The sequence below is a fragment of the Cheilinus undulatus genome, linkage group 14, assembly GCF_018320785.1.
Source record: "Cheilinus undulatus linkage group 14, ASM1832078v1, whole genome shotgun sequence".
Lineage (NCBI taxonomy): Eukaryota > Metazoa > Chordata > Actinopteri > Labriformes > Labridae > Cheilinus > Cheilinus undulatus.
The window spans coordinates 44896734-44919770 of record NC_054878.1 but is presented as its reverse complement, the minus strand read 5'-3'; the positions used below and the strand labels follow the sequence as shown (position 1 = coordinate 44919770).

General features: G+C 40.6%; 1 protein-coding gene across 1 annotated transcript; it reads left to right on the top strand.

Annotated features, from left to right (window-relative positions):
• The first annotated feature begins 17978 nt into the window (after nt 1–17978).
• Nucleotides 17979–21546, top strand: LOC121521070 (kelch repeat and BTB domain-containing protein 11-like). Its single transcript, XM_041804793.1, has 2 exons — nt 17979–18646; nt 19707–21546. The coding sequence occupies exons 1-2, from the start codon at nt 18254–18256 to the stop codon at nt 20460–20462; spliced, it is 1149 nt and encodes a 382-aa protein (XP_041660727.1). The 5' UTR covers nt 17979–18253; the 3' UTR covers nt 20463–21546.
• The last annotated feature ends 1491 nt before the right edge of the window (nt 21547–23037 follow it).

Here is a 23037-nt window from a genome sequence, read left to right as displayed (position 1 = left end):
TGATGCCCGTTTAAGTTCAATGACACATGCAGGATTCCCCTCGCTGGTGCGTTCAAGTCATGCTTACAGCATACGACGTTTCTCTCGCTCTCTCTCTCTCTCTCTCTCTCTCTCTCTCTCTCAAGTAGCTAATAAATTTCCCCAGCAGGAATTTTTGATCCTCGTAAAACATCTAAACAAACATCAGCTTACTGCAGCCGGCCATGTTTTCCAAGCTTACGCAATGAAACTCATTTACCTCGGAAGTCGGAATTTCCGACCCAGATCTTCCCAAGTTCCAAGTACAATTGAACGCAGCATAAAAAGTGGCAAAAATAGATAAAAGAATGTCACAAAGGGGATAAAACAAGCAGGAAAAGTGGTTCAAAAGGGGTTAAATCTTGCAAAAATTGTGTCAAAGAGGCAAAAAGTATCAAAAAGGGGTTAAAAGAGTCAAAAATGAGTTAATACTTGTACAAAATCACAATGGGGGGGGGGTCTGCATTCTCAGGCCTAGCTCCTTGTGGCCTGCTGCATTATAGATGACAGGAATAGATCTCACTGGTAATGCCCAAAAATATCCTGCGTTGTGAAAGAAAACACAAATACTACTACAATAATATTTCAGTCAGACCAAAATATTTATTTAGTTTTTGTTAATGTGGAAGTCCGGCCCCCAGAGATTCTGTCGAGACTAAATCTGGCCCTTGTGCAGATGTACTTGATGACCGCTGCTATACTGTTTTTATTTACTGGTCTGTAATGAGTGCAGGTATATCAGAGCTCTGCTATAACTTGCTAAAATGCTGATTTGATAATGTGAGATTGTTTTTCTTCTCTCAAACAGAAGTCACAGCACTTCATATCAATTTAATTCTAGGATGTCAAAGTCTATTGCTCTTCAGAGGGAAGAGATGTAGACATGAGGCAGCGAGGAGGTCAGCTAGGCTTCTGAGTGGGGTCGAGGGTTACATGGATCTACAGGAGGGCTGGGTAATTAATCGCAAATTAGATTAAATTGCAATATGGCCTGCTGCAATATTCTAATCGCAGACAGTGCAATATTTCTTTACCCTGAAATGTGTCGGAATACCAGATACATTTTTTTGTAATAGATGTTTTAAGCTCTACACCAGTGTTATTCAGCCAAAGAGCCAAATTCTTGAAAAACATCTTTGCAAGAGCCACAATCTAAGTGATGAAAAGTGGCAAAAATGAAATGAAGTAGCAATAAAAATAAGTTTAAGGCAGCAACCATGGTCAAAAAGCAGAAAAAATGTGTGAAAAGGGGTGAAAATTTGGAAAAAATGTGGAAAATGGTCAGAAAGTAGCAAAAAAAAGGTCCAAAGGTGGCAAAAAAATGAGTGAAAAGTGACTAAAATGGGCAAAAAGCAGTCACGAGTAGCAACAATGGGCAAAAAAATAGGAAACAAGAGGTATGTAATGGCTAAAGGTAGCTTAAATGGGCAAAAAGTGTCAAAAATGGGAAAAAGTGGCAAAAAGAGGGGCAAAAATTTGGGAAAGACAGGAAACAAATGATATTTAATGGCAAAAGGTAGCTTATTTAGATGAAAAGTGGCAAGTAATGGGTAAAAAAAGTGGGAAAAAGAAGAAGCAAAAATTTGGGAAAAAATCAAACAAGTGGTATTTAATGGCAAGAGGAAGCTTAAGTTGGCAAAACGTGGCAAAAAATGGTGAAAAGGGACAAAAACTGGATTAAAGTGGAATAAATGGGGGAAAAGTGGCAAAAAAAAGTTGCAAAATGGCCCAAAAAAAGAGAAAAAAGTGGTATTTAATGACAAAAGATAGCTGAAAAAATTGTGACAATGCCCCCCAAAAAGTTTTTTAAAGGTTTTCAGGGGGAATATATTAAAAATGAAGACATAAAAGAGCCACACAAGGCTCCAGAGCTACACCTCTAGTACCACTGGTCTACACTACATGCAAACAGTTTCTTTTGTGATTTTTTTTTTCTTTACAAAAATCCTACTTTATTCACGTTTGTGTTTTTCTTATTCAAAACAAGAATAACAAAAAAGATCCCCCTCTTTAATATAGAAATTGATATTAAATTTGCCACATGAATCAAAATGGCTTTTCTTTTTTAAAGTTATTTATTCCTAGTTTTATTTATCTAAAATGATTCTCTTTTTAACAACAAGTGATTTATTGCTTGTGCTTTTTTAACAACACATAAGATTGGGAACCTAAAAATAATCGCACATTAAATCACAATCACAATAATAATCGTAATTAGATTATTTTTGCAAATCGTTCAGCCCTAATCTACAGTGAAGGCAACAGTAGAGATTTACTGAAAGAGCGTAGATCAGGCTCCAGACAAAGTGGACTAAAATACAGTCCTCATATGGTGCTTGGCTGGATGTAGAGTCACACAGCCTCACACACATCACCCTACCTATCCATCAAAGCATAATTGACTGTGAACCTCCTCCTCCTCTGTGTAATAGAAGAGGCCTGCCTGAGGTGCTGCACACAGGTGTGTCTGTGAGATGATTTCCCAGGTCTGCAGACGGAAGAAAAACAAAGAAATCAAAAAGACAAACGAGGTTTTTACTGCAGAGCAAAGACATATTTGGAGTCAGTGCTGCATCAACAGGCTCACTGAGCATGCTCAGTATGAGCTCTGGGGGTTCAGAGATGTTTATACATCTATAACAGTAACAGCTGAGGGTTACATTTCATTGATTTTATTTCAAACTTCTGTCTATTCTCTCTCAGTTCCAAGACTATAGGAAAGCATTGAAAGAAGCAAACAAACACATAAAACACATATAATCAATTTAAAAATCAGTAAAAATCCCTCAGAACTAACACAGTTGGGATTAAAATTGACTATCAGGTAAGCTTAGTTGATCTTTAACTTTACCTTTCAGTCTTGTGTGTTTTTAATGCTGTTTACTGTTGTTTAAAGCTTGGTCGGGTGGGCTGGGAGTTTAGTGGGGAGTGTGCAGCCTGTGTAGAACAGCCGAGGGGTTTCTCCCTCTGATAATGAGGTCACATGGGGTCACAGTGTACGACAAATAGTGTGTTTTTCCCTCCAGAAGAGGGAGTTCAGCATGTAGTCAGCCCAACATCAGCATCCTGGCCAACAGCTACGGCACTGTGAGCTGAAAGGTGTGTCAAGCTTTTATTGGGTTCTGATGTTAAAAATGCTTATAAAAGCCACTTTTTAAATCCTTTTCATCACTCTTTCTGCTCATTTTTGCCACATTTGACACATTTTAGCCTCTTTTAACCCTTTTTTACAACTTTTGAACACAATATTTCTGCTCTTACCTCCATTTTACCACTTTTTGGCCATTTTTGAACCCGTTTTTGACACACAGCTATTTTTTGCTTTTGTAATCCATTGTTGCTACAGTGTTTGACACCTTTAACCAGTTTTTGACTCTTTTAACCAATGTTTGACACTGTTTTCCCCTTTGGACACTTTTTTCAGACACTTTTTTTTAGCAGTTTCTGTCCATTTTTGCTACATTTGATCCATTTTTGCCTCCTTCAGAACATCTAGTGATGCACGATAAGTATTTTTTTTAACCGATACTGATAACTGCTAATTTCCTTCTCCTGATGACCGATAACCGATAATAACCGATATATTTTTTTCAATTGTTGATTTAACAAAAGAAGTTTATTTGATGTGTTTATGCACATCTGGGGGTAAGAAGGGGTTAATGTGTAGTGAGCAATGATATTTATAACTAATTTTAACTAATATCACTCGTGTTTTTCAAAAAAAAAAAACTGTTATTATAGTTAACCTTTTTTAGTTAAACATTTGTGTACCAAGTACAGCATACACAAACAACTGACAGGTTTTCCCCCATAAAAACAAATGATAACAGGCTGTTACGCTGAACAAATGGAGATATCTGGGGGTCTGTTTTTTTTTTTTTTTTTTTTTTTTTTTTTTTTGCTGCTTAAGCCAGAATTAAAGCGAGCTGGTGTTTTACATAAAGATCAAAAATATGCACTGACATAAGTCATATCAGAGAGAGGTTAAGAATGTAAAGTCCACCGTGGTCTGTGGTTAAACTTCTGTTCCTAACATCGATCAGACTGAACCACGTCAAACAGAGCAGGCAGGTACACGTCTGTGAAAGTAGCGATGGATCAGGAGACTGGTAGACTGATTTTGTTATTATAACGTTGCACCTTTTGGCTCTGGCAAACTTTCTGCAGTTTTCAATGCCTGCTTATGATCAGCGCTCCGCCTGGTATTAGCAGTTGACTCGGTCCTAATGCCCGCGGCTGAGGCTAGTGGCTGCTGCTGCTTCGTTTTAAAGTCAGTAGGGTGATGATTTTTAAGTGACTTATAAGATCCGCCGAGGACTTCTTTCTACTCTTTGCAACCTTTGCAGGGCAAATTCTACACATATGGTCCCCGTAAACACTGAATAACGCCACCGTGTTGTTAGCATTTTAGCACAGGGGCTGCTTCCTCTTCTTCTCTGGTGCTTAACAGCGGGTCGTGTATGGGAGCGTCACCTGTGGTTTCGGAATGTGTAGTCCCGTGAGAGAGAAGACAAACGCCAGCACTGCCATGCTGACAATATATATATATATATATATATATATATATATATATATATATGTATATATATATATTTATTATCAGGGCTAGTCATCATGGTATCGGACATATCGGAATGACGTGATCATTTCCTGTTATCGGCCCGATAGTTATTGCCGCGATAGTTGTCGTGCACCCCCAAGAACATTTTTACTTGCCAATTTTTCCCCAATTTTGCAACTTTTAACCTACTTTTTGCTACTTTTAACCGCTGTCAGCACTGTAGCCTTCAATTTCTGCCACATTTTTGCAACTTTTGGCCAATTTGACACCATTTACATTTTTGACACTTTTTAACTGCTTTTCACCAATTTATCGCCTATTTTCACCTCTTTGGCCTATCTTACCAGTTGTTTTTACCCATTTTTCACCACTCTGTAACCACTTTGCACAACTGTTTTTCTGCAATTTTAGACACTTTTAACACATTTTTTGCAATACCCCCCTTTTTTGGCTTAGTTTTTCTCAGACACAAATAGGGCGCCCTAAAGATAAAAGGTAGGGAACAAGTGGCCTTAAGTATACTTAAGTTGAATTATTTTAGTAATGCATGATGGGTTTAAAAAATACAAAAGGGGTTGAAATAGTATCTGGAGTTCCATAAGGCTCAATCTTAAGACAACTGCTTTATTTGTACTTAATTTATTCAAACATTTGCTATTGGTTTCTGATAGTTTTATAATAACCAGTGGGCTAAAAGCATAGGAGACTTCTGATAGAACATCAGGCCCTTCCATCACAGCCCGATCAGCCCAGAGATGTTATTATGACCACTCCTCTGTGACCCAAATATCCCATTTAAAGTTGTGAGGTCAAAAACATTGAAATATTCTGGTACTTTTAATACCGCTCCTTTAGAAAACATGATATGATGCGGTTGTTACAATGATTATCACTGTCATAATGTACTTTAAATGTGTGTTAGAGGAGAATAGGTCCACTCCTGCACAAAAACATTCACCTGTCACTGAGTAAGAGTCCCTGCTTTAAATTCTTCTTCACCCTTGTTGAAGACAAACCATCTCCCAGGATGTTGTCTTCTCTCCAGCGTGAGAACAGGAGCCCTGGTGTAACATTAAACAGCAGCAGAAGACAAAGCCTCGGCACATGAACGATCTGTGTGCTGAACAAGAATGTCACGTGGGCCCTCGAGGCCTCAAACGCACCACAAAGTCACCTTCCTGTGAGGCTGTTCATTACCACGAGTCTCTCAGGTGAACTACATGTATCTGGGTAACAGCATCTTAACTCTAAATCATTATCATCATGTCTCATCAGTGCTGGACTAGATTTTATGTCTACGTTTTCAAATCACATGCATTTTTTTATCACCTTCATTTTCATCATCACTTTTGTGACTTCCATCCTTTTTCCTCTTTATTTAAGTGACATTGAATATTATTGAAACATGTTTGAAAATAATCCTATAGACATGAAATATAAGCTAGGTTTCTAGTTTCTTGATTTCATGATGTTTTTGTCCATAAGAGGTCAAAATAAAGTAAAATAAAATGACACCATTCAGTTTTTATTTGCACTGAAATAAGTCTGAACATCCAAACATTAAATGTCTTAATAAGGTATGACGGCAACTTTAACGGTTACTTTTCTTTTTATTTCTGGAGAGGACGGCTTTATAACCGTGTCAGGTTTTATCTTATCTGCTAGAATAAATGAAATGAAGCAGTGGTTGATGTCTCATTATGAAGTCTAATTGAAATCAGCCTCGTCTGATGGACTCTAATGGACCTGTCATCAGCCATTAGAGCTACACACACACTTAGAAGTGACACATACACCAGGTTAATGTCCACAGGGCTAACGAGATGCTTCGCATAATTAGTGATGTCATTAGTGATGTCATTTTTTCTGGAAACAGGCCTTAGTGATACTGTATAACTCAGCAGTGTGGTTCCTAGAGCAGAACCCTGTTCATGTTCTCCATGGTGGATTATCTGCACGGCGGCACAGGGGTTAGAACCGTCCCCTCGCAGTAAGAAGGTTCCTGGTTCCTGGTCAGGGCCTTCCTGTGCTGACTTTGCATGCTCCTCCTGTGCATGGTTAACTGGTGAGTCTAAACTGGACTGATTATACTTCATTGATAACATTTGGAAACACCTCAGTACTTGAGATGGCATGTATGCTGCTACTGATTACGGTCTACTGCTATCAGTGTGTTTATTTATTAATTCATTTGTTTACATGGGCTAATGTGCAATATTACAACTGTGCAATGTTCTCACCCCCATGTACATACTTGGTTTACGGTGCAGCTGTCAGGACATTGTTTCTCTTTGTATATTTGGACTTGTACAGGAGTATTTCTGTATATTTTATGTAGTGGGCAGTAGGCAGTCAGATGGGTGTCTAGGTTCTGGGAATGCCAGGAGAACGTTACCTGCCTGACTGTGGAGTTTGGTGGAGGAGGGATAACGGTATGGGGCTGTCTTGAAGACATTTTGGACAATACTATGCTTCCAAATGTGTGGCAACAGTTTAGGGAAGGCCCTTTTCTCTTCCAACATGACTGTGACCCTGTGCACATATAAAATCTATATGACTATAAAATCATGGTTTGAAGAGTAACTTGACTGGCCCACACAGAGCCCTGACCTCAACCCTGTCCAGCACATTTGGGATGAACTAGAATGAAGATTGTGAGCCAGACCTTCTGGTCCAACATCAGAGTCTGACCTCATAAATGCTCCACAGAATGAATGGGAACAAATTCACACAGAAACACTCCAGAATCTTGCGGAGAGTCTTCCAAGAAGAGTGGAGGCTGTTATAGCTGCAAAAGGAGGACAACTCCATATTAAAGTACATGGATTTGAATACATTGTCATGTAGTCCCTGATGGTGTGATGGTCAGATGTTCATTTAGAGTAAATGAGCCTTAAGCTGTAGAAAACATGAAAGAGACGCAGCATGCTGCTTCCTCTAACAGTTCACGCTTCATTATGAAGAATCTCTGACATAATCCAGTCACATCTTTCATGTTGTATCTGTCCTGCTGCTGTCAGTGTGTTTGTATTCATACAGTCTGACTCTGAGTGCTCCATGTCCCTTTTGGCCCTTTTGGATGTTTTATTGTCACAGGAAGAAAAGACTGCTTCACGTGCCTGCCTTAATTACCCAGAATCCCCTTGTATCTGACAGTGCTCAGCCATAGTGACATGTTTGATCCATGTGTTCTGTTCTGCTGATGTTGGATCAGTTTTCACATCAGTGATGATCAGAGGATCTGTCAGAATCAGCTGATCAGACAGTTGTTCAATGCTTCACCTGTAGACCACAACTACACATACAGTCATGGATGAAAGTATTGGCACCCCTGGAAGTTTTCAAGAAAATATACCATTTCTCCCAGAAATTGTTGCAGTTACAAATGTTTTTGGTATACACATGTTTATTTCCTTTATGTGCATTGGAACAACACAAGAAATCTGAAGAAAAAAGACAATATTGACATAATTTTACACAAAACTCAAAAAAAAAGGGCCGGACAAAATGATGGGCATCCTCAACTTAATATTTGGTTGCACACCCTTGGGAAAAAAAACTGAAACCAATCACTTCCTATAACCATCAACAAGCTTCTTACACCTTTCAACTAGAATTTTGGACCACTCTTCTTTTGCAAACTGCTCCAGGTCTCTCAGATTTGAAGGGTTCCTTCTTGCAACAGCAGTTTTGAGATCTCTCCATAGGTGTTCAATGGGATTTAGATCCAGACTCATTGCTGGCCACTTCAGAACTCTCCATCTTTGTCTCCAACCATTTCTTGGTGCTTTTTGAGGTATGTTTGGGGTCATTGTCCTGCTGGAACACCCATGACCTCTGACACAGACCCAGCTTTCTGACACTAGGCCCTACATTGCGGCCCAAAATCTTTTGATGGTCTCCAGATTTCTTGATTCCTTGCAGACAGTCAAGGCACCCAGTGCCAGAGGCAACAAAATAACCCCAAAACATCCTTGAAGCTCCACCATGTTTGACTGTAGGTACTGTGTTTTTCTTTGTAGGCCTCATTCCATTTTCTGTAAACAGTGGACTGACGCGCTTTTCCAAAAAGCTCTACCTTAGTCTCATCTGTCCACAAAATGTTCTCCCAGAAGGATTGAGGCTTACTCAGGTACATTTTTACAAACTCCATTCTGGCTTTTTTATGTGTCTTTGTCAGCAGTGGGTTCTCCTCGGTCTCCTGCCATAGCGCTTCATCTCATTCAGATGACCATGTATGGTCCGAGCTGACACTTTTGCACCCTGAGTCTGCAGGACAGCCTGAATCTGTGTGGAAGTTGACTGAGGATGTTTATCCACCATTCCAACTATCCTGCATTGCATTCTTTTGTCAGTTTTTCTCTTCCATCCACGTCCAGGGAGATTAGCCACAGCTCCATGGTTATGAACTTCTTGATTATATTACACACAGTGGACAAAGGAATCTCAAGATCTCTGGAGATGGTCTTTAACCTTGAAAATGTTCATATTTTTCCACAATTTTGCTTCTTAAGTCCTCAGACAATTCTGGGCTCTTCTTTCTCTTCTCCATGCTTGGTGTGACACACACAGGCACACAACACAAAGGCTGAGTCAACTTTTAGACATTCTAACTGGCTTCAGGTGTGATTTCTAGATTGCCAGCACCTGTTACTGCCACAGGTGAGTTTAAATGAGCATCACATGCTGGAAATAAAATGATTTATCCACAGTTTTAAAAGGGTGGCAATAAATTTGTCCGGCCCATTTTTTGAGTTTTGTGTAAAATTATGTCAATTTTGTCTTTTTTCTTCTGCTTTTTTGTGTTGTTCCAATGCACATAAATGAAATAAACATGTGTATACCAAAAACATTTGTAACTGCAACAATTTCTGGGAGAAATGGTGTTTTTTCTTGAAAACTTCCAGGGGTGCCAATACTTTCGTCCATGACTGTCTACACACATTATACACAGAAAGGTGGTTTTACCATCAGGTGACGGTGGAAAACCGCCTGAATCCTCAAGATATAGTCATGACAGGTGAGCAGCACATATAAGTCACATTTTAAATGACTTTCAACAGTTAATATGTGTATGTTGAGTGTAAATGAGTGGCCAACACTGAATAAGATAGCACCAAAATAGATCTGATTATCCAAAAAGGTCAGTGTGGAGGACTGCTGGTCCCAACAGGGAGTTTCAGGTCTTTCAGCCCAAACTGACTTTACTGGAGCTATTGATAGTCAGGTAGATCTTTATAGATATAATAAACTGGTGGATTACTGTGTGGTAAAATAGCATCAATTTACCAAAATGTCTGATTAGTGTCAGAAGAACTGATATTTCACTTACAGTGAGCAGAAATTTTATTTTTCAGAGTTGTACTTGCTCTAGAGATTTGTTCAAATAAAAGCGTTTTCATTAGGCTTGTAAAATGTAAGTATTTTTGTGTGCATTTTTGTGCTGTAATTGATGAAATGATGCACTACAGCACTGTAGCATCATGCCAATAAAGCTTGTTTAACTGAAGTTGAACTGAGATCATTGTACAGCTCTGCAGCGCCCTCTGCAGGTCACTGACATCATTCACAGCTGCAGCTTACACCCCAATGGAAGAAGACATACTTTAATATATAAACCAACATTACCTTCAGATAATCTCATCTAAATTTTTTATTACAGTTTTAATGTAATAATTCTGATCTCAAGGGATTTATTCTACTGGATAATACATTTAAATGAGTTTAAAAAGAAAGAAGAGCCCTATGAACAAAAAAGACGCTCTGTAATGAAACTATGCATGAAATAATTGAATGTGTTAATTTACGATTTAGTGAAGAACAACAGAAACCCATGAGCACATTTCTAACCTTGTATAACAATCTTTTTTTTGTCTGCTGGTACTTCTATTTCAGAAGTCCCCCACCTTTGTTCATGGGGCCCCTGGTTGAGGCTAGGTAAAGATAAGTCATCCCAACCTGCATGAAACTTTCAGATTATAAAAACAAATGTCAATATTAGACAAAGACAACCTGAGTAAAAATGTCATCTTTTTAATGGTGATTTCATTTATTAAGGGAAAAAGCCGTCAAACCTACCGGGCCCTATGTGAAAAAGTCATTAGCACCTCTTTGTTAAATCATGAATTAGCTGGGATTGACCACACTTTTTGGAAAGCTGAGTTCAGCTTCACTAGCCAGACCTGATTACTGATGAAGATAGACCCATCATGGAACCATCTAAAGAAATTCAAGAACAGATGAGAAACAAAATCACTGACATCTCTCTGTCTGGAAAGGGTTACAAAGACATTTCCAAGGCTTTGTGACTCCAGCCAACCATGCTGAGAGCCATTATCCACAAATGGAGAAAACTTGGAATAGTGGTGAACCTTCCCAGGAGTAGTTGGCCTACCAAGATGACTCCAAGAGCGCAGGGATGACTCATCCAAGAGGTCCCAGAAGAAACCAGAACAACATCTAAAGACCTGCAGGCCTCACTGACTCAGCTGAGGTCAGAGTTCATGATTCAACAATCATAAAGAGGCTGGGCCACAATGGCATCATGGGAGAATTCCAAGGCCAGAACCACCGCTAAGCAAACAGAACACAAAGGCTCGTCTCACATTTGACTATAAACATCCTGATGATCCCTGAGACTTCTGGGAAAATACTCTGAGGACTGACCAGACAAAAGTTTTGGAAAATGTGTGTCCGTCACATCTGGAGTCAAACTAACACAACATTTCATCAGAAGAACACCAGACCAACAGTCAGACGTGGTGGTGGTAGTGCGATGGTCTAGACCAGGACCTGGAACCATGAATTCTGTTCCCTACCAGAAACTCTGGAAGTCCAGCTATCAGTTCATGACCTGAAGCTCAAGCACACTTGGGTTATGGAGCAGGACCATGATCCAGAACACACCAGCAAGTCCATCTCTGAATGGCTCAAAAAACACAAAATGAAGGTTCTGGAGTGGTCTAGTAAAAGTCTGGACTTAAATCTGATTGAGATGCTCCAATGTGGCTGAATGAAAAGAATTCTGCAGAGAGGAGTGGACCAAAATTCCTCCACAATGATATGAAGTTAGTTCTTAGGTTTAGGGGGTGATGACTTTTTCACAGGTAGGTTTGGATGCTTTTTTCCCTTGATAAATGAAATCATCATTTGCATATTTTCATGAACAGCATTTTATATTTACTCAGGTTATATTAGTCTAATCTGAACATTTGTTTTATGATCTGAAGTATTTAAGTGTGACAAATGTGCAAAAAACAAAAACAATCAAGAAGGCAGAAAAAACATTTTCACAGCACTGCAGAGGGAGAGGAACAGCAGGAAGACTTCCAGCAAACAGCACCAGCCAAAGCCAAAGCCATTTATAATGTTTGATTTTAAAAATATGAAATATGAAATCCAGATATTCCAGATCCATAGTGTGATATATCAGGGGGTTTCAAAGTGTGGCAGATGAGCCTCCCCTCAGAGAAAACTATTTATTCTGTGGACCCCCACTCATGTGAAAATAAGATTACAAACATTTAAACTTTTTAAAAACATTTTTGTCTATCAATCAAAACCTGTGGCTGTAGAGCACTACTGGGGCTGATAGAGGAAAGCCCTAACTTTAAGAGTTGACTATAATGTTGTCTTCAGTAACTATAAAACCATCCAGTTCACCGCAATCACAGCAGATTCTAGCAAAGCAAATCCCTTTTTTCTTGGTTTATGGTTCTGTGCCTCCCCTGAAGTCCCGTGGCGCCCCCCAGGACAGGCCTGCCCCACACTTTGAAAACAGCTGTGCTCTATGATATAAAATGTAATTCTGTCATCTTGCCACTAGGTGGTGCCATTTGTCAGGAAATAGAATATATTCTTTCCTTTTTATTGATCTCATGTTTTTATCCTTTACCTTCATATTTTACTGCCTGTTGGAATGTTTTCTCTTCTCCTTGTAAATGTTAGATAATACCAATAAAGTTTTTTGTTTATCTTTTGGTATTTAAAACTAAACAACCTTTCATGTGTCATTCACTCTTTGTCTCTTGGAACGCTCCCTCTGATAAACTTTAGTTCCCTTTTTTCATTTCAGTTGAGTTGAATTTTTAGACTAAGCTGGATCGACAGAGAAGTATATAAAGGGTTAGAGAACACTACAAACTTAGCTGGACTCTTCTCTGCTGCTGTCCTCAATGGTAGAATGTAGGCCTGGGCGATATGGCCTAAAAATCATTTCATGGTATGTTTCTTGCCTTTGATGATCGAGGTATTATATCACAGTATTACAAAATTTGTCTCTCTAGGTTTACTTCTGTCTAACTGCACTCCAAGTTTCGTATTTCATCTCTAACCTGATGAGGTGTGCTAAGCTGCTAATGACTTGAACATGTTTCATAGTAAAGGCATTCACAATAAAAGCATTTCAGAAAAATAACAGCCGTGGACTTTTATTTTGAAGAGCTTGATGGAAGTATTGTGTTAGCATTGAGTTATCGTACCGGAAAATACGACTAGTTTACAGTAGCTTTTCTGACATTGCAGCCTAGATCTTTGACTCACTGTGGACTCAGAAAAGAAATTCATAAGTTAAAATAGACTTTTAAACGGTTGTTTATTCCGTTGTAAAAAGAAGAGCTGCAGCGCTGGGCTCTGAGACCAGCCAAAGCAGCACTTAGCTTGTGTTAAAGCCCCAGGCAGGCTGACAGAGACAGCACACTGACTTAGTTGCGGTACAGCCGTCAGACTTTGAGAGGAAAAAAACACGTTTTTGCCCGCTAACTGTGCCTAGTTACAGCGGCAAGAGTCCTCGACGTTCAGTTAATAAACTGGCTACACGTGCTATGGACTAGACTCAGCCTGAGTTGTGTCAATTCGCTCTCTGCGCCAGCTGTGGGAGCGAATCTGCCTCACGCGTGCATCACAGCACATCATAGGCGTTTAAACCGGTGATGACGATGTTGCAGAAATCCATTCCATGGCAAACATTTTACCCTTGATGGTATTAATACCGGTTCACCGCCCAACTCTAGCAGAATGTAGGGCTTTACAATTGCAAATTTGCTGAAATTGCAATATGGCCTGCTGCAATTTACAAATCGCAGAAGTTGCAATATTTCTTTAACTTGAAATTTGTCAAAATAGCTGTATATTACATTCATTTATTGCAGCAACAGAGATTTTATGCAAATTATGCAATAAATAAAGTGTAATTTTTAAAAAATGGTTTACAAGAATCCTTTTTGTGTTTCATGTATCCTTTGTTTTAGTCAAAATGAGTGACATAAAAAGGATAATCTCCTTCAATAAAGCAATAGGAGTCAAGTTTGCAATATGAGCAGAAATAACTAGTTATTACTGTCTAATATGGATGAAGCTTAAAGGGATACTTCAACATTTTGGCAAATTCGTCCATTGCCATAATTCCTATAGTCTTAGTAATAGGTTCGTTACCTTCAGTTGTCGGTCCAAGCTATTTTTAGATCGCCGCTGCCGAGTTCGGACCTGCTGTGCCAACTCAATGTAAGCAGACGGTATTTCCGGCTTTCCCTCATCAAACTCATTAAATACACAATCCAACAACTCCAAAACGCTCTCATGGACACGTTGTGACCTGCACATTCACCTCGCAATGAAATAATAATGTTTAATTATGTAACATTACGACACATGAAGCAAACACTCGGAACTATTTCTTGAGTAAACCACTGGGCGGAGTGACACAGTGCAGCAGCCATGTCTGGGGTGTAGTTCCGGCTTTGCATTTAGCTTTAAAACATCTCCATCTCGTAATGTTCCATGTTTATTTCATAGTGTGGTGAATGTAAATGTGTGAATCTAAAAATAGCTTGCACCAACAACTGAAGGTAAAGAATCTGTTACTAAGACTATAGGAATTATGGCAATGGGCGAATTTGCCACAATGTTGAAGCATCCCTTTAACATAAGTTCATACCCCCTGCTGTGGCCATCTTATAGCCAGCTTCACCTCCCTCACCCCGACCGCCTCCGTGTTGCACCCTCATATTCCTCTAACACTGCAGCATCCTCATCTGATTGGACCTGAAGCACTTTGTGGCGTTTCCTGATGCAGTGTCTTCTTGTCTAGATCTCTGCTTGTGCTGTACTTCCTCTCTGATGTCACTTTGGACAAAAGCGTCTTCTTAATGATACTGGAACATTATAAATTCCTTATTCAGCAAGCATGTTTGGCTGATGAAGCTGATTCTGATTTCCACAAACTACACCTGCGCCACATTCCAGGCGCGCAGTGCTTTGCTCCAAGTGACGGCGTGCACCCTGGCCCACCGCACGCATTCCTAGAGCGGTATGCAATGGAGAACAGCCCTGAGCAGCTGGATGAGAAAGCAGAGGATCATGGGAGAACTATGAGTTTACATGGGAAAAGCATGTAAACAACCAGTTGTTTCTTTCTGAGACTGATTTGCTGTTCACTCTGATATTATAAGAGCTGGGCGATCTACTTTTTTTCAGTCCTGATCCGATTCTGAAACACACATGATGATACCTGATTTAATGCAGGATTTTTTATCATATTTTTTTCTTGTTGTTTTGGTGGTTTTATGTGAAAGGTTAAATAAAGCTTATTCAAAGATCAAAAATACTTTAAAATGCATAAAACCTCATTTTTTCCCAGTGCATTTATTTCAACTTTGTGATTGCTTTACATAGAAACAGGCAGCAGCAAAAACATGTGATGATTTCAAATTAAATATCTGAAACTGAAAAGAACTACTGCAGCAAACTCCATATTTTTAACTCATTGAGTGCCAGCCTTTGTATAAAATGGAAAGTGGCTTGTGCCAGCGTTTTTGGCCATTTTGAGTTATCTTTCAAGACCCACAGAATATTTTGTACTATGACTCTGAAAACACCAAATAGCTCAAATGAAAGAAGAATCTCTCTATTTCATCATGGAAAAAAAACGTTTGTTTGCACCTTGCTCCATTCTTGATTTATCTGAAGTTGAATAGAGGTTAGTTTCACCAAAAAGACCACTTTTTTTCTAGAAAGCTGAGAAAAATGCATTTTTGTGAAAGAGAGTCTGTCAAGCAAAACAGGGATTTGAATGTTATAATTTTGCCTTCAATGACATAAAAGACATCTGAAAATTGCACGCTAACACCCTCTACTGGAGGAACTGCAAATTACATTCATGGGAAAACAATCACACATTTGAAATCGCACATGTGACATGATTACCAGAAAGAGAAACCCCCCAGCTGCTCTACACAGGTTACAGACAATTCGCTGCTAAAATCCCAGCCCAACCTAAACTAGTTAACATTATACAACATTAAAACATGTGCAAGGTCTGAGCTTGCAGACTGGAGCCAGCTTCTGCATTGCTTCAATGGGCTAGAATTAGGGATGTCACGATTACAGATTTTCTCGGTGCAGTTATTGTCAGAGAAATAATTGCGATTTTACGATTATCATGATTGTTTTTGCATTAATTAATTTCACACTACCATGAATAAGTAAAATCACATAACACTCCTTATAGGTCTTGTATTTTAATTTATTTCCATCCTAGGATGCTCTCATAACAAAATAATATATCAACAATGTCAAGTAACCAAAAATTACAAGAAAAATGATAATAATCCCATTTGGATGGCCCATACTCGAGTGGTCTTAGCTGAGTAGTGTTTGAGTAAAAAAAATATAATTCAGTCAATCACATCTATTTTATATCCCTCAAATATAAACACATTCTTCATATTCTCAACTGTATTTATGAAAGTTTCTCGTCAAAAACTAAATTTTCCCATTTTTATGTGGTATTTGAACACATCATAACTATATAATACAGTTGTCTAATTTACTGAGGTTACCTGAACGCATCATATTTTCCGTCTTCAGCTCGTAAAGTTCGCTAATTAACTTCAATTCTGTGGATTCCACCGCAGATTTCTACACTGGATTAAAACTGTTAACAAACGGGACCGTCTCAAAGTTTTGGAGCATTTATCAGCATTAATCTGAGCAGATGAAGAAGAAAACTGTCCTGAAGCAGCTGAAGTGAGGAATACGTGAGCCTGCCTGCTTCACAGGCAGCGTCTTTTTTCCTCAAGCAGACAGTTTAAGGTACATTCTTGTTTGATGTGATGCATGGCACTTCTAGTTTATGTTCCCCTTGAAAGAACTGATGTATGTTTTTACACCAGTCTTATTTTGACGTCACAGAGCCTGTGAGACTCGATAGCAGTATCGTCAAGTAGTAGCAGAAAACATTACTGATTTCGGGTATTTCAAAAACAGAGAACCAGGTCCTTATGGACCCCGGTTTTGATCCTCACCCCAAACACTGACATGTCTTAACCCAGTTACTATTTACCTTTACTTTGGCGTACAACGCCGTGTGGTTATCCCGCAGGTGCTTAAGTATTGCCTGATTTCACGGCAACTTTCTTGTGGCATGTTTTACATCTAGGCTGGCCGTCCTCCACAATTACACTCTGGTCATTTTTTTTTTGTATCAAAAAAAAATCCCACATGGCTGACTGCAACGTTTATTTGGAGGGAACAGCTCTTCCTCTTCCATGCTGTAGCTTGTTTGGGACTGTGACACGCCTCCGCCTGCAACTGCACGAAGCAACAAGAGGCGGTGACACGTGGCTGTTATGTAACTTGAGTGAGCTGCGCTGTCGTACCAATATGGCTCCCAGCATAATCTTTTCTGGAAATTGACGGTAGGAAACGTTACGATTAAATAATCGAAAAGTTCAATACCGCAATTAATCTGGAAAATGGGTAATCACGCCATCCCTAGCTAGAATTGGCGGCCCTGGCCCTAACAATCTCAAAAAAGGGCACAAACTCCTGTTTTACCTGTCTTCGTTGCTCCAGCTCTCCCTGACAAAGGGTGCAGAGCCGACCTGATGGATTCTTCAACTTACTGTCCTTTTGTCTCTTTGCAGTTTCTCCTACCTGCAATCAGGAACACCTGCTGCTGATTTAGTCAGTCAGTCCCGCCTCTCAGTCACGTCACACCCTCATCAATGGGGCTGAAACCTGAACTGAGGTCTGATAAAATCAGGATTGCATAATTTCCGGGATCTTCTGCAAGAGGAAGTTGCTGTAAATCCTAGTTGAAATTTATCCAGTAGGCTGTTGTGAGACTACGAGAGTTTTGCACATTACAGCACACTTTTAGAGCGATATTTCCCTTAAAGTATCAGGATTCAGTGACATCCCTGCAGTATAATGAATAAAAATGAGGCATTATATCTGAATACTCTCTGTGTGTTTGCACGTGCTCAGTATTAGACCCTGCAGCGGCGGCACAAAGGAGTTGTGCAGAGAGAGAGCCGTGTGTGTTTCTGCTCATACTCATTGTTCCTCAGAGTGTGAGGGGCGTTAACACTCGGCACACAGCGCCCAGTGTGAGCCACAGTCCGCCTTTTGTCCGCAGACTCTCCGAGCTCTGCAGGGAGGAGACACACCAAACCTCCCCAGACAGCAGACAAGGAAGCTCGGCTTCATCTTCTGCGGAGCCCCACTGAGGAAGAGGAGGGGATGGAGGAGTGGGGGCATCCGTTTACTACAAAAAAGCCAGATCAGATGTGTGCATGAGAGGAGGAGAAAACTTCAGACAACAGAGAGAATAAAGGAGGGGAGGAGAAGCGAGGCGTTTATTGTGTCCAGAGCAGAGCGATCAGGAGCAGACACATGGAGACCGGAGAGGAAGGACAGTCCTCGGGGGATGGGTGTCAACACCTTGGCTCAGCAGCCGCAGACAAGCCGCCTCAGATCAGCGTGGAGAACTGCTTCCAGTTGCTGAATGAAGCAAAGCGATGCGGCGTGGTGGGAGAACAGGAGCGGATCTACCGCTTCATGAGCGATCATTACCTGAAGGTGCTGCAGAGCCCGGGGCTGTTTGGTCGTCTCACCGCAGGGGAGAGGGGACGTATCCTGGACCTAAGGATGGAGGGCAGGAAGGTGCTGGCGGTGGCGGAGACCCGTGAGGTGTCGGAGCGAGGGGAGAGCCCACTGCTGCCTGGCATGGAGGACTGCAGCCCTCGGCGGGTGTTCTGTCTCCACCCAGAGAGCCAGTGCTGGGAGGTGGGTGGGTGACTCTCATTTAATTAGCCAGTCAGTCTTTATTAGTATAGCTCTGATTGATAAAAAATGTTATCCTAAGGCTTAAGGTTGTATTTTTAAGGCTATTGAGGGAGAGAGCGGATCTACAATTGTAAGATTAATCCATCATGAGGTCAGCACTGAGCAATATTTAGCAAAGTTACAGTGGGGATAAAAAGGTTCCTTTAACAGGCAGAAACCTCAGACAGATCCAGAATCATGGTAATCAGACAGAAACCTCATATAGAACCAAACTTGTAGAACCAGGCTCATGTGGATTGGCAGAAATTACTAGCAGCAACAGACTCATGCTGAACAAGCAGAAACCTGGAGCAGGACTGGACTCATGATGAACAGGCAGAAACCTGGAGCAGGACTGGACTCATGATGAACAGGCAGAAACCTGGAGCAGGACTGGACTCATGGTAAACAGGGAGAAACCTGAAGCAGGACTGGACTCATGATGAACAGGCAGAAACCTGGAGCAGGACCAGACTCATGATGAACAGGCAGAAACCTGGAGCAGGACTGGACTCATGGTAAACAGGCAGAAACCTGAAGCAGGACTGGACTCATGATGGACAGGCAGAAACCTGAAGCAGGACTGGACTCATGATGAACAGGCAGAAATCTTAAGCAGGACCAGAATCATGATGAACAGCCAGAAACCAGGTGCAGAACCAGACACATGATGAACAGGCAGAAACCTGGAGCAGGACCACCCTTGTGTTGAAAAGGCAGAGACCTCAGTGGAACCAGACTGATGATGAACAGGCTGAAAGTTTGAGTAGAACTAGACTCATGTAGATTCTGAAAAAACCTGGAGCAGAACCAGGCTCATAATGAACAGGTAGATATGTCAAGGAAAACCAGCTCATGCTGACCAAGTAGACAAACTAGAGCAAGACCAGACTCATGCAGAGCAGTAGAAGCACTAAGCATTTAACAAATGAGTGCAGTTAAAAACACTTTTTGCTGAATTGTTTAATGCTTTTGTTTAATTCTTGGAATTACAAACATGCCATGTCCAATTCCCACCCAGGTGCTGACCAGCTTACCGGAGGAGGTCCCAGCTAAAGGTTCCGGGATGTGCACCTTATTCAACTACCTGTTTGTAGCAGGTGGGATGAGCCGCTCCAAAGCCTCAGATCGGGTGTTCTGCTTCAACCCGAGGACCGGCCTGTGGTCCCCGATGCGCCCACTCAGCCAGCCCCGCTGCCAGCTCAGACTGGTCTCTATGGATGGCTTCCTTTACGCCATCGGAGGGGAGTGTCTGTTCACGGTGGAGCGCTACGACCCCCGCTCCGACAGGTGGAGTCCGGTGGCTCCACTGCCCAAAGGCTCATTTGCCGTGGCTCATGAGGCGACATCATGTGGCGGGGAGCTGTTCGTGTCTGGAGGCTCGCTCTTCTACCGCCTGCTCCGGTACGACTCCCGCCGCGACGAGTGGGAGGAGTGTCCGTTTAACGAGAGCCGCCGACGCTCCACGGACATGGTGGCGCACCGCAGTCTTGTGTACCGCTTTGACGTGGACCGGGAGCGAGCAGGGGTGAGCGTGCACAAGTACAACACTGTAGTGAAGGCGTGGCTCGGTGGCGCCTTCTTCCCACTCCAGAACCCGCTGCCGTTCCGCTGCGCAGTGCTCGGAGACCGGATCTACTGCGTGAACCGGAGCCAGACGCTGCAGTTTGAGGTGGGAGAGGAGGCGGAGGACTTCCTGCAGGAGGTGCTGCCCCCGCCATCAGAGTCACGAGGAGCCCTGGTGCCTTTTGTCCTCTCTCTGAACCGGGATAAGTGATCCAATCTGGGATAAATGTGTCCCCATGAGACTGTGCCTTTAGTTTTGTAATCATGTCTACTTGTTTCTGAGTGAAAGTCGAGACTTGAACGGTCTGCAGGACTGAGGATGGTGGTTTCACTCAGCTAAGGTTAAAGATGAATGTGTTTGATGCAGTTTGAGTCTCTGACCTGGGTTATATCTTGTTTTACCATCGGATCTTGGTTATAGGATGCCAGAGGAAATTCCTCGTGCTCTGTGTGGACACACCACAAAAAAAAAAAAAACATGTTTGGTATCTGGTAGCTCAGGCTGCATACAGGGATGGCCTGGGATGCCTTCATCCAGATTCAGTTGTTTTGTGGATAAAACCTGTACTGGCCCGCATTAAAGACCGCCCCGTGTAATCTGCAGCAATCTGCCAATACTCAATAAGCATGGCTTTACTTTATCTGTCTAGGTTTGGTCTATTTGCAGGAATTGCAGCTCTTTTTCAAGATCTCAGTCATAAGAGAGGCTCTTTATATAGAACAAAGGAAACCCCTCTTGAATGGGAGCATGCTTCCATCGCTCAGAAAAAGAGCCAGCTCTTGGAATCAGTTCATCCGTGAACAACACATCATGACTCCCTCAAGCGTTGAATTGAGTTTTCAATCTAACCAGAACCAAGGGACATTTATTAGCTGAGTAGCATCAGCGTGTGCTTGAAAAGCATGTTTGTGACAAAATGAAGGAGAAAAGCTGTTAAAGAGATGCAGATGCTTTTATCCAAAGTGACATACATCTGGGACAGCTGTTTCTGATGTTAAGGACCTTGCCCAAGGGCCCACACTGGATACTAACTGTATCTCTGACTGGGTTTCAAACCCCCAGTCTCCAGTTACAAAGTCAGCGATGAAAACCTCTGAGCCAATCAAACACCAACAGGACGTTCAGCCTCATTTATAAATCGTTCTTTAGAAAAAATTGGACTCATGTCTTCCTGCCTGCAGTGTTAATTTCGTCAACTAAAATTATGGCTAAAATTATTCGTCAACAGCCTTTTTTCCATGACAAAACTAGACTATGACTAACAAAAATAGATCTGCGATGTCCAAAACTGAAAAAAACTAAACTAAAAAGTTTAGTTTTTGTCAAGATGACTAAAACTAGACTAAAATGTAATGTAGTTTTCGTCAGACATTCAAAATCTGTGATATTTCTCCACTGTGGGTAAATATGTCTAAAAACCAAGCAGCTGTAGCTATTCTGCCTCTCAGCTGTAGAAAGCAGGGACCCCAGGTTTGGCAGGGTGCAGAGAACACACTATGATGATTTGGTACCAGATTAGGCAAGAGAATAAATGCCTGGTCTAAAAGTGAAGGCTAAATGACAGGACTTTTAATAGACTAAAACTAGACTAAAATGTTTTGAGTTTTCATCAACTAAAACTAGACTAAAACTAAAAAGGATAGAAATGACTAAAATAAATAAACTAAAATGCATTTCATTTCAAGATTAAAACTAAAACTGAAATCAAAAATAGCTGCCAAAATTAACACTGCCTGCCTGTCAGTTTTCTTCTGTGGTTTGGTCTTTGCTACAAATTAAATTTAAGAACATCCCAGAACACTCCGGCAACATTTGAGTCCTGATATGACAGGATAAAATGTTTTATTTTGCACTCATCAGCATTTAAATATTCCAGGTTTAAGCATGGCAAATTAAATTATAATATTGGTGCTATTTTACTGCATTTTTATCAGTTTAATTCTTTTCATATACAGAAGTGCATGATTTAAATATGGCCAAGCATTCATTGAAGCATGCAGTGTTTCATCTTAGCTGCAAAATGTAAAATTCTGAATATCAATTTAGCACGTTCAGCAGTTTTATCATAAAACCTATCTTTACACACAGGTATGCATGCATCAGCAGGTAAAAATGTGTTTAAATGATGTTCCATCATCTTAAAGCATTGACATTTAGAGCAGCACTACATCCACTTTAGAACTATTAAAGCATTTCAGATTACTGTCATTGTTTTTACAGTTAATTTGATTTTACTGATAATTATTCTCACTCCTGTGCGCCCTCTGTGTTTGCACGCTGCCCTGCAGTCTCATGACCATATATGGGCATAAAAGTGGTGTATGTCTATCCTATTTGGTTGTTAGAATATTCAAGTTTGTGCAGTTTTTCACAATAGGGAGTAGATTTCTGAACAGAAGTGGCATCTAAATGGTTAATTTTGATTGATTAAATCTTGATATAAAGTAAAAAAGATTGTTTCATAATTTTATTGCATTTAATTGACTTTACAAATAGAATTAGTTTAAAGGATATTTAATTTATCTGTTTTTAACTTTAGACTTAATTGGTTAATGATCAAAACTGGCATTTAAAGAGTTAAATTTTTTATTTGATTGTCAAAATCATGAAATGCAGTCAATACCAACCCTCCAATAAATGAAGTAAGAAAAAACACATTTTGAAAAATATTGATCTATCATGATTTTATTGCATTTTAACTCATATTATAAACTTTGTTCTTAAGGGTAAATGAGTGATTTTTTTGCAGGGCTTAAGGGTTAAATCTTAATCTTTTGGTGTATTC

Excerpts from the sequence above, each read along its gene's own strand:
- LOC121521070 (XM_041804793.1), top strand. The coding sequence starts at position 18,254 with ATGGAGACCGGAGAGGAAGGACAGTCCTCGGGGGATGGGTGTCAACAC. Across the intron at positions 18,647-19,706 it reads CAGAGAGCCAGTGCTGGGAG|GTGCTGACCAGCTTACCGGA; the intron begins GTGGGTGGGTGA and ends ATTCCCACCCAG.